Source organism: Abramis brama (genome assembly GCF_963993115.1).
Source record: "Abramis brama genome assembly, chromosome: 1".
Classification (NCBI taxonomy): domain Eukaryota; kingdom Metazoa; phylum Chordata; class Actinopteri; order Cypriniformes; family Leuciscidae; genus Abramis; species Abramis brama.
The window spans coordinates 66,142,365-66,155,604 of NC_139963.1; the positions used below are offsets into that span (position 1 = coordinate 66,142,365).

Genomic DNA, 13,240 nt, shown 5'->3' on the forward strand with positions numbered 1-13,240 from the left:
ACTACGAGTCAAAATGATTTAAACAATTCGTTTTTAGTTATAAAACCAAGGGTCGTTGATAAAGGTTCTGTTGTTAAATACAGATTATCAGAATGCATTAAAACCAATGAGCCTTTATATTGACCTATACCATTAAAATGTTAAAACTAAATACATTTATACACAGTATCTTACTAATAATATGTATGAAACAGCTTGAACGCGTTATGCTACAGTCAACACACGGGGGTTTTAAATAATAATTAAAAAAAATTACAAGGGAAAATAAATAAAACAAAACATTTTATTAATTTTATTTATTATTAATGAATTTATTCCGTGATGTTACGGTTAGTAACCACCTGGGTGCGTAAAACCCCTTAAAAACCCAGCGCGTCTGATTCGTTTCAATAGTAGTTTGGCTTAGATCACGCAAGACTCTTATTGTTTTTCACGGCCTCTGGACATGGATGCAATTCACAGTAAGAGCTAAACTTTCTTTATAGTTTTAAGCTGTGATTGGGTGTAATTATTTTATTTGAAAAGTGATATGATTTAAACCATGATATCTGTTGCTGAAATAAGTTTTAATTATTAATATCAATAATGAATATTGTCTAGAATAAGCTTAATTTATGTTTACAATGTATGAATACACATGATATTTATTAGTAGCAGGGCCGGAGTGGGGCCACTTTTCAGCCCAGGAGTTTCAGGCCCAAAACCGGCCCACTTTTTCCATGGTGGAATTCCAAAATAGCACTTTTTCCAAATTGGATAAATGAAGCAACAGTTCAGCTCTTACTATTGTGTAGCCTAGTTTTTTATTAATACCATGGTTCAACAAATAATGTAAAGGTTAAATAATAATTCACATAAGCTGAGAAATTTACAAAAATATTCCACAATTTATTTATTAATTTTTGACCGGGAGCACAAAAGGTGACAGTGTTATTTTGTTACCAATATTGAATTGCATAATATTTACAAAGTCTATGAATCGCCATGTATTGGGTGATACAAAAAGGCTAATATTTTAATTAAATTTTATATTTTGCTTGTGAATAGGTTGACAACGCTACAACGGTATTAGCCGAATAATGACGTTGCAGCGTTGCTAATGCTAATCATTCCTAGGCCTATCTCTCTTTACCTGTTGCCACTTGTGTTTGTCCTCTTGAAAATAAATCTGTAAGCTTGGCACATTTGGCAGCATCCTCCTCCAATGCCTTTCTTTTTTTCAACCTGGCTTTTTCAGCCCCTCCTGGCCTCTTCCTCCCATCCATCTTCCCTGACGCGTACCGTTACGGTAGGGCCGACCCAGCTATCGGTAGGCGCCGGCGGTGCCGCGGACGCTGAGAAAACGTTTTGGAAAATACTGGCTATGGACCCAACCAACTCTATGGGAGGGGAGGGGAGAACTCCCTCACATGGTACAACCCATGCAGAGGCTGCGCGCTGCGGTGTCAGAATGCGGAACGTGTGTAGCCTAATGTAACTAACGTGACAAATGTGAAAGAAAAAAAAAATATATATTTCCTCGACCGGCCCAAAAGTGAAGCGGCCCACCGGGAATTCTCCCGATTCTCCCGATTACCCACCCCGGGCCTGATTAGTAGCATGCATTTCTGGGTGCTTCGCCAGTCTTTTCACACGTGTTGCTTTGATTGCTCGAGGCCGCATGTGTTTTTATGTCATTTGCTATGGTGTGTTTCACCGATATGAAATTTTTAACATATTTGCTGTATTTTCGCACATGGCTTTTTGATGCATGCATAAGATTGCGTAGAATAACGGCCCATAGCATGCATCCGTGATAGCTATGGTGTTTCTGTAACGATGCCTGAGGTTCGAACCCCGCATTTCACCCCAGTTTGATGCGTCTATATACTTTTTGTCCAGCAGGGGGATCGTCGCTGTATTTGCAATGTCTAATGGCTGAGGGTATTGTTGTTAATTGTTTTTAAAGCGCATTTAAATTTTTATTTATTTATTTATTCATTATTGTATAGATATGCTTATTAGTTTTTTTTGAATGCATCTTATAGGTTTGATATATTTAGATTTTTCCTTAAGCATTTATCATCTATAACTTTTCATAAATCCATTATCTTTTGGGATGTGCTTAATCTCTGTAAAAACACTTCTTGCGTTGTATTTTCAAAAGTTTATATATATACAATTTACTTGCTATTTTTTTAGGTGGACCATTTTTAAAGTAATATTTTATAAAACGATTACACAGCTGCTCAATATGTAATGTTTATTAGAAGTTTGCATCTACACGTATTGTCCAGCAGGGGCGCCATTTTTCAAAGTGTGTTTTATTTATTTATTTATTATTGTATAGATATGCTTTTTAGTATTTCTTTAATGCTTTACATCTCATAGGTTTGATATATTTAGATTTTTCCTTAAGCATTTATTATCTATAACTTTTCATAAATCCATTATCTTTTGGGATGTGCTTAATCTCTGTAAAAAACAAAAACAAATAATATATATATATATATATATATATATATATATATATATATATATATATATATATATATATATTAATTTTTTATATAACATTTTACTTGCTATTTTTTAGGTGGACCATTTTTAAAGTAATATTTTATAAAATGATTGCACAGCTGATCGATATGTACTGTTTATTAGAAGGTTGCATCTACACATATTGTCCAGCAGGGAGAGCCATTTTTCAAAGTGCGTTTTATTTATTTATTATTGTATAGATAAGCTTTTTAGTATTTTTTGAATGCTTTACATCTCATAGGTTTGATATATTTAGATTTTTCCTTAAGCATTTATTATCTATAACTTTTCATAAATCCATTATCTTTTGGGATGTGCTTAATCTCTGTAAAAACACTTCTTGCGTTGTAGATTTAAAAGTTTATATTCATATATATTAATTATATATATATAACATTTTACTTGCTATTTTTTAGGTGGACCATTTTTAAAGTAATATTTTATAAAACGACTACACAGCTGATCGATATGTAATGTTAATTAGAAGGTTGCATCTACACGTATTGTCCAGCAGGGGAGAGCCATCGTTTCACGTTTGATTTATATGTGCATGGGCATCACTCAATAGTAACAAGTTTGGTGATGGGAAAGGATTGCATATGGTAGCTCGTTCATATGGTTATTGCATATTGCTTATCTGTCTGAATGTATGATATTCATAGATTATAAAATTTGATCAACAAATGTTTATTTTAATAGGTCTTTTATTTTCTAGAATCGAACATTGAGCTGCTCACTTTTCAATCCATTGACCTCTGTAAGTATATATTTAATAGTCTTATATATTTATAAATATCTGCATAAATGTACAAAATTAATTAAGTTTTTTGTGTACAGTAACAGCAACACAGCCGAACATTATAGATGTCTCGACCACTGGTAAGATAGCCCTATCTTATTACAGTCCTATCTTACGATACCCCCCCAGGATTGTAATTGTTTCGACACTTAACAAAATGTTCCACCACTTTTTCATCTTTTCACAGATTTGTTACAGCTGACTATACAGTCAGAATTGATTGATTTGACACAAAAAGACCCTGAAGAAAACCCCCCAGCTACCAGTCATCCAGCTAGAATCGTTAGTCCTATTTCCACGGCATCAATAAGTTCTGACAGTCCGATGATAAGATGTGTTGATGTGATTGACCTTACGACGGACTCAGACGTTCAACCAGGCCCGAGTTTTCGTGAACCACCCCGAAAGCGTTGAAATGTATCGGAGTCTATGCTAGCGACTTCACCCAAGCCTGAGCAAAATAACGGTAAATCATACATTTTATTATTATGTTTAATTAATTCTGATTATGAGTTCTGTTTTTGTTATTCTAATCATAATATCGCTTATACATAGCTGTGTTAAACTTTCTGCATTAGTTTTTAATTTGAGTTATGCCATTTCTTATTCTACACAGATGTACAAGTTGACAATGTGGATGATTTGACAGCGTGGACTGAAACACAGCAGGATCGATGGGATCAGATCTCTTGGGCGAATGATGATTTCGACGAGGATGCTGTGAGAGCTAGACAAACACTGTATCCTTTTCACGATCTGCCGGCTGCTGAAGAAGTAGAAGAAGAAGAAGTGGTTCACCCCATGACTGTGCGGAAAGATCAGCCTTGTTGCGATAGTGCTCTGATACAAGCGCTCATTAAAAGACTTATTGCTCAGGGTGATGAGATTCGGCATAGAACGGTCGCACTACACGCAGAGTACCGTACCCAGTTAGAGGTATACTACACACCATGCCGTCGAATAGACGAGGGGTTCAATGCGATTAATGATCGTATGGATGCTCAGCACATTAAGATTCGTGAATTACAGGCTATTTTATATGAACAGCATCAGAGACTCGAAAATTCTATCCACAGATTGCAAGCAGTGGGAGATGAGAACAACGAACAAGTGCTTTTCATATTAAATGATCAACTTAGGGAACAGCGATTAATTGTCAATCTTCTGGGAGTTATGAGCTGCGATGTACGTCGAAGATAGGCTACATCTGTGTATGATATTTTGTATTAATTTAATTTTATTCTATTAGTATTGTGTGGCGAGCACGACGAGGTCGAGGGCCGTGGGAGGACGGCGCGAGGTCGGTGGCGTGATTGATAATGAGCGACACGTGCGCAACGCACCGGTCTCGCATCTCTCACGGAGGAGCGGAAGCATAAAAGGAGGAGCGACGACAGTGAAGATCGAGAGAGGAACAGGCCTGGACTTATGTTGTGTTTTGTTTTATTTTATTGTGACAGCAGTCATCCGTGAGGGGCTGCTGTCTTTTACTTTCGTTTTGTATTTGTTTTATTCTTGTTATTAAAAATGTTTTTGAATGTAAAAAAAAAAAAGAAAAAAAAAAAAGAAAATGCTTCTGCTCCTCCGTGAGAGATGCGAGACCAGTGCGATAGATAGGACATTATGTGGTGTGATTGTAGTACTTGTATTTTTACAATTTTATACATTTGTGTGTGTTTGATTGGATTTTTATCGTCATAACTGTGAATTCTCAGGGTTTGTGATATTTCATAATTTCAGGTCAATAGAATTTTGTTCTAAATAAAAAATAAAATGGACGTTGGTGAGAAAAATTCCACTGCCGATGCACAATGCTGTCATCCAGACCCAAATCTCTCATACCAGCTACAACAAATGTTTGAAATGCAAATGGGTAGTACCCATAGTTTGTGTGATGGGTTACAACAAATGATAAATATGTATCCGGCAACCTCTTTTAATGTAGAACCATCGTCACAGACTTGTAATTTAGAGCATTTAGAAATAGCTATTGAACAATTCAAATTGAGAACATTTTACAGAGCGATGATCAGATATTGTCGGATGAATCTATCGAGATCGAAGCCACTGTGGCTGTGAACAGGAGTGGAGGCAGTCGTCGTCTTAACTTACTTTCTTGACCCTCAATTACCTGAGAACATGCTAGAAAGACGGGCCGCCGTCATCAGCAACAACGCCGGCTTCACAATCGACCACGAGATAGGACTCGGCGACTTCGAAGCTTTGAACAACTACTTGGTATTAAAATCGTTGTGTTTTACAGAACTAGCGGTGGCGTGCTAGAAACATACACAAATCACAATGATCCGCATCCAAAAACGATATGTCTCTATTTGCACGATGCACATTACTACATGATAACCAATCTTACAGCGTTCATAGGAACCGCCTTTGTATGCGAATTCTGTTATGTGGGTTATGAAAATCGCAGGCATCATCTATGCGCACACGTATGTAATGAATGCCACAATGCGGAATGAGTACCTAAAATAACCGATTGTTTACGTTTCTGTAAAAAAAATCCCTGCCGGACATGAAATACCACCCTGCGACGTTGTAAAATATTGCAAATTATGTAACAGACGATACGACGTCATAGGGTATGGCAAAGGAGACCACCACAAATGCTCTCCAGCACGATTTACGTATTGCGGTGAAGTTAGGGTTAGTAACGTGAATAACAAGTGTTTTATACCTCCCCTACCCACCAAGGAACTTAACGAGAATTATATTTTCTACGATTTTGAAACTCGTTATGAAAATGGACGACACGTTGCAAATTTTGTATGTGCAATCACCTTTAAAGGTGAGAAATTTACAGCGGAAGCTACCGACTGCATCACGCTAGAAAGAGCGATCCGATCGATCAATTAACTGCTGAATTTAACCATCATAGAGTGAAAGTTTACAATTTGGACATGTTTTGTCTTGCCAATTTACATATTCAAACAATTTTAAACGCAGAAGAAGAGGCGAAGATCGGGACTCGCACCCGAGGCACGCGCATGCAGAGAGAGCGAGAGAGAGCGAGAGAGAGAGAGAGAGAGAGAGAGAGAGAGAGAGAGAGAGAGAGAGAGAGAGAGAGAGAGAGAGAGAGAGAGAGAGAGAGAGAGAGAGAGGCGGGTTCAGATAGCGCTCGAACACCGAAATTGCGGATATATGTATTTCAGGAGTAGCATTTCAGTAACAAACCAATTTTCTCAGAACTGCAGAGACTTAAGCCACTTTCAAGAAACGACTGAAATGCTTCTTTTACATCAACACTCGACCCATTAATACTCACACTTACTATTCTATATTACAATACATTACGAGCTCATGAGGGGGAATCACCATATTTGTAACAAACATCTCAGGAAAGGAGACATATTAAACACAATTGCAGAGGTTTTATTAAGAAAATTAGCATTAATCATTCAAAATTTAAAAAAAAGATGCTAAAAACAGGAATGAACAGACAAGATCCAAGAATCCTCAAATCAGCTTCATCACACAGAACAGAGAGAGATTATACAGTCAGAGTCTGTCCATTACTGTATTAATATTATATTTAAAGCAGTTTACATATGAAGCACAAGAAAATTTAATCTAAACTTGGTGTCATGACGTCATACATGACGCGCTGATTGAGTCTTCCTGGCAGAACTTAACGCTAAGCTTACATTTCCTCTGGGTGCTTCGAGTCCTTCCTCCCTGCAAAATAAAAGCATTGACTGACCTCTCGTATGTGTTTTTATCATGATTGCAGATTGTTCCAGATCAGATGAGTGTGAATCATCAGATTGTGTGCGGCTCAAAACTCACCAGCTCTTCTTGCACAGATGATCTGAAGAAGAATCACAGTAGGAGCAGCAAACACTGCGATCTCAACAATAATCACAATCACTGCAGGAAACATGAGAGGAAGAAGAGAAACTGTACATGACTGAAGTCAAGGGTATTCAACTATCAACAGTTATTGATGAAGCTTTTACAGACTGACTGATAGTTTAATGTTATAAAGCTGTCAGTATAAATGAACGTGTCGTACCTCTGTATAATGATACAGCATTCACACTGACTTCAGTTTCTCCTGGATCTGTGGATCATTTCTGTTAGTTCAGTTCAACACATAATGCCACATATACACAACATCATCATCACATAATACTCAAGCTTCACACAGGATTTTCATTTTAGCTGGGCTCAGCTCCCAATGAGTGTATGTAGTGTTGTCAAAAGACCCGGTACTTCGGTACCAAGTTGGTACTAATAAAATTAAACCGTTATGGTACCAGCTTTACTTAAGATTAATGATTACTATATTATAATTACTATGATTAATCCGGTTCTTGATGCGCAGTCCAAAAGGTACACAGTTGTGTCCTCTTCATAAAAACACTGAGACATGGCGACCGGCGGCGCTACTGATGCGGTGGCTCTGAATCCACTCGTCGACAAGAAAGGAGGAAAGAGCCACATAACTAGGGTTGGGTATCGTTTCATTTTTAGCGATTCCGATTCTGCTTATCGAATCCGGTTCTTATCGATTCTTGTTTCCGATTTCAATATTTTTTGGAGGGAGAAAAAAGGGCAAATACTTGAAGAATAAACCTTTTATTCTTGCCCATTTTAAGCAATAACCAATAAAATGGCTAAAGTGAAAGGAGTCTCTTCATATAAAGGTGTTGATTACATTATTACTCCAGCAGTAGGTGGCAATAATCGACTGTTTTTTTCATTGAATTATTTATTGAAGAAGACTCGAGAGATTTGTTCAAAAACGGTGAATCATTCATTCATCAAACAAGTAGGCTATTTATGAGACACTGAATTAATTAGTGTTTGAATTAATTATTCAAACTAGTTTTTTTTAAAAAATAGACTATTAGACTAAACATGTTATTCTGAGTAGTTGTCTGATGTATGTAATCTCCATTTTAAACAAAACAAAAATGATTTTAAGCCACATAGATTCCTGAATTAGGGACCGTTCACATATCGTGTCTAAAAATGCATGGAAAAGCACGGCCGCGCCGCTTTCTCCTTTCCACAAGCGATTGCGCTCCCGTGGCGTCTGTCGTTGCTATGCAACAAATCATTTACTAGGCTACTAGATATATTTATGGAGATGAGAAATAAAAACCCACCCTGTTCAGCTATGATCAGCTGTTCAGCCGAGCTTTTGATGTTACAGAAAGGTCGGTTGTTTTTTGTCACTTGACCTGCGCACCGCTTGCGCCATTCTGAAAAGTTGAGATGTTTTCATCTCGCCGAGGTATAGGCGCACCTGCAAAAACGAGCGCCACGTACCGTATGCTCGTCGCGCCCACGGCGCTTCTATTATGAACGTGCTTGCCGCGCGCCTACATTTGAAATAACGGATAGTCAGGAATCGATAAGAGGAATCGTAAAGCGTGCGTCTTATCGAATACCCGGTTTTTGGAAATTTGTTACCGGTTCTAAAATGGATAGTTCTCGATACCCAACCCTACACATAGCGCGCTTTTTCCAGGCGCGCCTTTGTTCATGGTTGCAAAGCAAAGACAGACGCCACGGGAGAGCAAGCGCTTGTGGAAAGGAGAAAGCAGTGCGAACTGCGCTCTCCATGATGACGAGGAAGTTTCAGCAAAGAATTTATTTCTAGCCCTTGCATTAGCTTTACTACTAGATATATTTATGGAGATGAGAAATAAAAAGCTGCCCTGTACAGCTATGATCAGCTGTTCGGCCAAGCTTTCGATGTTGTTACGGAAAGGTTTTTGTCACATGACCTGTTGAGACGTTTTCATCTCGCCGCGGCATAGCCTACATCTGAAATAAAGATTTTGCACGTGCAAAAAATGCAATATGTGAACGGCCCCTAAAGTGGTATCGGGTACGAGCCCAGTATCGGACCAACACCCAAATACTGGTATCAGCATCGGTGCATCCCTATTTATGTCATTCATATCAGTCCATCAGAAAAGCAGTTCTAGGCTTATTCTTGTCTGGATAACTCTTAGCAGGTTTAAAAAGCCCTTTTAAAATTAAATATGAACGCAGTGTTGGATTAAATAAAAGTACAGTCAAGTCAAATAAAACACGATATACACTTTAATATATGTAAATTTAATCTAAATTAAGCTCTGGTACCGAAATTGGTACAGAGAACCGTGGATTTTCACTGGTATTGGTACCGAATACTGAAATTTTGGTACCGTGACAACACTAAGTGTATGATTTAAAAACGGTAACACTTTAGTTTAGGATCTAATGCTGCGTTCCAGGCAGGTTTTTGAGCACGTAAATCACGACTTCAAACCACGACTCACGACATTGTAGCGTTCCAGGCAACCTGTAACCCGTGTTTTTCCAACCTTATACCCGTGAAAGTGCACTGGAACGGCAGTCAAACCCGTGACTTCCCACCCGTGAACTCGTACTAGATCGATGTACTCCCAGTTACGAGTTGGAAAAACACGGGTTACAGGTTGCCTGGAACGCGGCATAATTCTCACTATTAACTAGTTGCTTATTAACATGCATATTACTAGGATATCGGCTGTTTATTAGTATAAAGGCAGAGTTTTATAATCACTGAGGTCCCAAATGTGAGGCAGTTCGGGGGGTTCGGTTTAGATTTTTCTGATCTACATATGTGCATTTTAAGATGTTTTGAAGGCCAAAATATTGGATAACAATAGCTTTAAAATCATTTCAGTGTGAAGTAGATTATTTTTCTCTCCTCATCTCCATCACTCTCTTTTTCTCTTTGTTTTTATCTTGCCCTGTCTCTTCCCCTCTGTAATAAATGTCAGAACTGGAAAACAAATGATTATGAATTCTTCTGATAAATCTCCAGAAATGGTATATATTAAACACTATCTGCATGCTTTGAATGTAACGGATGGAGATGACCCAGAAATAAGAAATGTTAATGTAACAGACAAGGTTGAGATTTATATGGACGATCTTATAGTTGAACACCTCCGGAGGGACAACGCAAGGAGAGCTCTCGAGACGGAGAAGAAGGAGAGAAAGACACTGGAGAAGATCTTCCACTAACGCTCAACTCCCTAAGAACGGACTGATTCATCGCGCACAGCAGTTAATAAAAATTATCAGACGAGTCGGACGATTAAATAAAAGAAAATAATCCACATTGAGAACAGTTTTTATGGTTGAAAATGAAATAGATGGCTCAAACTTACTTAAAGCAGGGAACAGACAACATGACTCAGGAACAGAACAAACAACATTACAAAGTCAAGAACCCACCAACACTGAAACAAGACACAGGGTTTAAATACAGAGGCAAACAAGCTAAACAAGATAACAAGGGGGCGTGGCTAATCAGAAACACCTGGAGACTAATAAACAAGACAAACTACAAGGGACTACAAAACATGGCACAGGACAGGAGATGACAAAAGTCCACACAAGACAAGGGGAACACTAGACAGGAATCATGACAATTGGCCTCAGATATAGAAAATGTGTGAAACTAGAGAAAGGTCAAAAGGGCTGTGATAGAAAAACGCTTTTGTGTGTGTGCTGCATAAAATAGGTGTGAAAATAAAATAGATATTTTGAATATGTGCTTCTGCAAGCGTATGTTAATGAAGGACTAGGAGAAGTCCAAAGTTTGACCTTATAAGGGAAGTGGCTGTACTATAATGACAGCCCATAGTTAGAAGGCGCCTAGACCAGGGTTGGTTTAACCCTCCTGTTACCCTCAAATCTACCAACATCTTTTACCCACTGGGGTCAATTTGACCCCAGCAATTTAAACCCCCACAATTTGATTTTTTCCCCAAATGTTTAAGTCAGGTACTTTATGTTTCTTTGTTAACTACTTAAATAGCCCTTTAAATAAAACACCACCAACCCCCCACCCCCACCCCCACCCATTATACATCCAGAATACCTATTGCACGACTATGGACAAATTAGCAAATCACTATAAAATGTCACTGATTTATCTAAAATTCAAAAATTATATATATTTTTGGTGTTTTAATAGCTTTTTATTTATTATATTATACAATATATTTTATCAAGGATGGGTTTGGGGTCAATATGACACTCCCATTGATAGTCTCAGGATGCCTCACTGTTGGCACGACACAGGACTCATGGTAGCGTTCACCTTTTCTTCTCTGGACAATCGATTTTCCAGATGTTCTAATCAGACACATTAACTTTGCACCAGTCTTCTGCTGTCCAATTCTTGTACTTCCTGCAGAATTTCAGCCAATATTTGATGTTTTTATTGGAGAAAGTGGCTTCTTTGCTGCCCTTCTTGACACCAGGTCGTTGTCCTAAAGTCTTGGCCTCGCTGTGTGTGCAGATGCACTTACACCACACCTGCTGCCAATATTGAGCAGTTATGCACTGGTGGTGACACGATTCCCTAGCTGATTCCTCAGGAGGAGAAGTTCCTGGTACTTGCTGGACACTCTGGGACATCCTAAAGCCTTCTTCACTGCAGCCGAACCTCTATTCTTGAAGCTCTTGATGATCTGGTAAATGGAAGACATTTTCAAGATGATCCTCCATCTTTCTTTGGAGGAAACCATTGCTAACAGAAGAATTGATTGGAAGCACTTCTTCCTTCCTTATAGCAATTATGTGCTGATGATATGATTAGTAAAATGATGTTAGCTGGTAATTTGGTGCCAAGGACAAAAACAGTGAAATTTGGGGTTTTGTGATAAAGCTTTTTGAAATGATGTAAAATGCCTCTGATCACTCTGCACAATAATCTAGAAAAATGTTAATCAACATCATAACAACTGAAGCAGCAAAAATTTAAAATTTGGCCACAGCTGTACCCTGTCATTCAAGTGGGAAGTATCCGGTTGGACAAGGTGATGTTGGTGGTGCATCCGCTGTTCAGCTCCCGCAAAAGGTCCACGTACTCGTAGGAGATGCCCAGTTGTTGTAGGGCGAGCAGTACGGCATTGATCTCTATGCTGTCGAAGGCTTTCTCGTAGTCTAAGAAGGCCAGTACCAAGGGCATCTTGTACTTCCGGCAGCGTTCGAGCAGTTGGTTCAGCACGTGGATGTGGTCCATTGTGCTGTAGCCAGACCGGAAGCTGGCCTGTTCGGATGGCTGTTGTTCGTCCAACTGCCTGGCTAGTTGGTTGTACAGCACCTTGGTGAAAACCTTGTACACGGTCGGCAGGAGCCAGATTGGCCGATAATTCCTCAGCTGTTGGCGGTCACCCTTCTTGTACAACAGCACTGTCTTGGCCATCTTCCATTGATCTGGTGTTCTTCTCTGCGCTATGTAGCGGCTGAAACGGCTGGCCAATGCTGCCCAAAGCATCGGTCCACCCTCTTTGAGCAGCTCGGCCTTGATTCCGTCCAGCCCTGGCGCCGGTCTTTCTGGATGTTCTGGATCACATGCCTGACCTCACTGGTCAACACTGACGCGATGGCTGGTATGGCATTGTCCTGCATTTCGGGCGGGTCGACTGGTGTCTTGCTGGCGAACAGGTCCGTATAGAACCCAAACCCCCCCCCCCAAAAAAAACTTTGCTAAGAGGTAATTTTCAATTGAGAAAGAGCATAAAGAGAGAGCTCACAAAGCACAAAGAAAAATGGTTTATAAGGCTTCTGTGGAAGCTTTCATACATTTGCTCCTCCCCTATATTATGTTTTCCCCTCCCCCACGGAACAAAATATCAAAGTTTTCCCTTCCCTGGAAATATATAATTGGCACTGGAAATATCTAATTTCTTGTGAGAATTACGATTCCCCCCTCCACTATATCGTGTGAACTATCAGTGGTTCTCGCAATACTTCAAGTAGGCCTATATGGTAATGTCAGGTTAGGGCCCTAAAGCAAAGTGAAGGTTTTTGAAGATCATAAAATCTCAACTTATAATGACCTCAATATCATCCAAAATAAATGTGGGATTTGTGCCTAATCACCAATGTGAACAACCAAAAATT

At 39.0% G+C, this 13,240-nt stretch overlaps 1 protein-coding gene across 3 annotated transcripts in view; it reads right to left on the reverse strand.

Moving 5' to 3' along the window:
• Positions 1-6,618: 6,618 nt before the first annotated feature.
• LOC311078743 (uncharacterized protein) overlaps positions 6,619-13,240 on the reverse strand; it is a 66,121-nt gene continuing 59,499 nt past the window's right edge. For all 3 annotated transcript variants that reach the window (XM_084107731.1, XM_084107730.1, XM_084107732.1), the window contains exons 5-7: positions 7,350-7,397; positions 7,124-7,204; positions 6,619-7,012 (exon numbers count right to left, since the gene is read on the reverse strand). In XM_084107731.1, the coding sequence (XP_083963857.1) occupies positions 6,978-7,012; positions 7,124-7,204; positions 7,350-7,397 (164 nt within the window). In that variant the 3' untranslated portion in view covers positions 6,619-6,977. The remainder of the gene's footprint in view (positions 7,013-7,123; positions 7,205-7,349; positions 7,398-13,240) is intronic.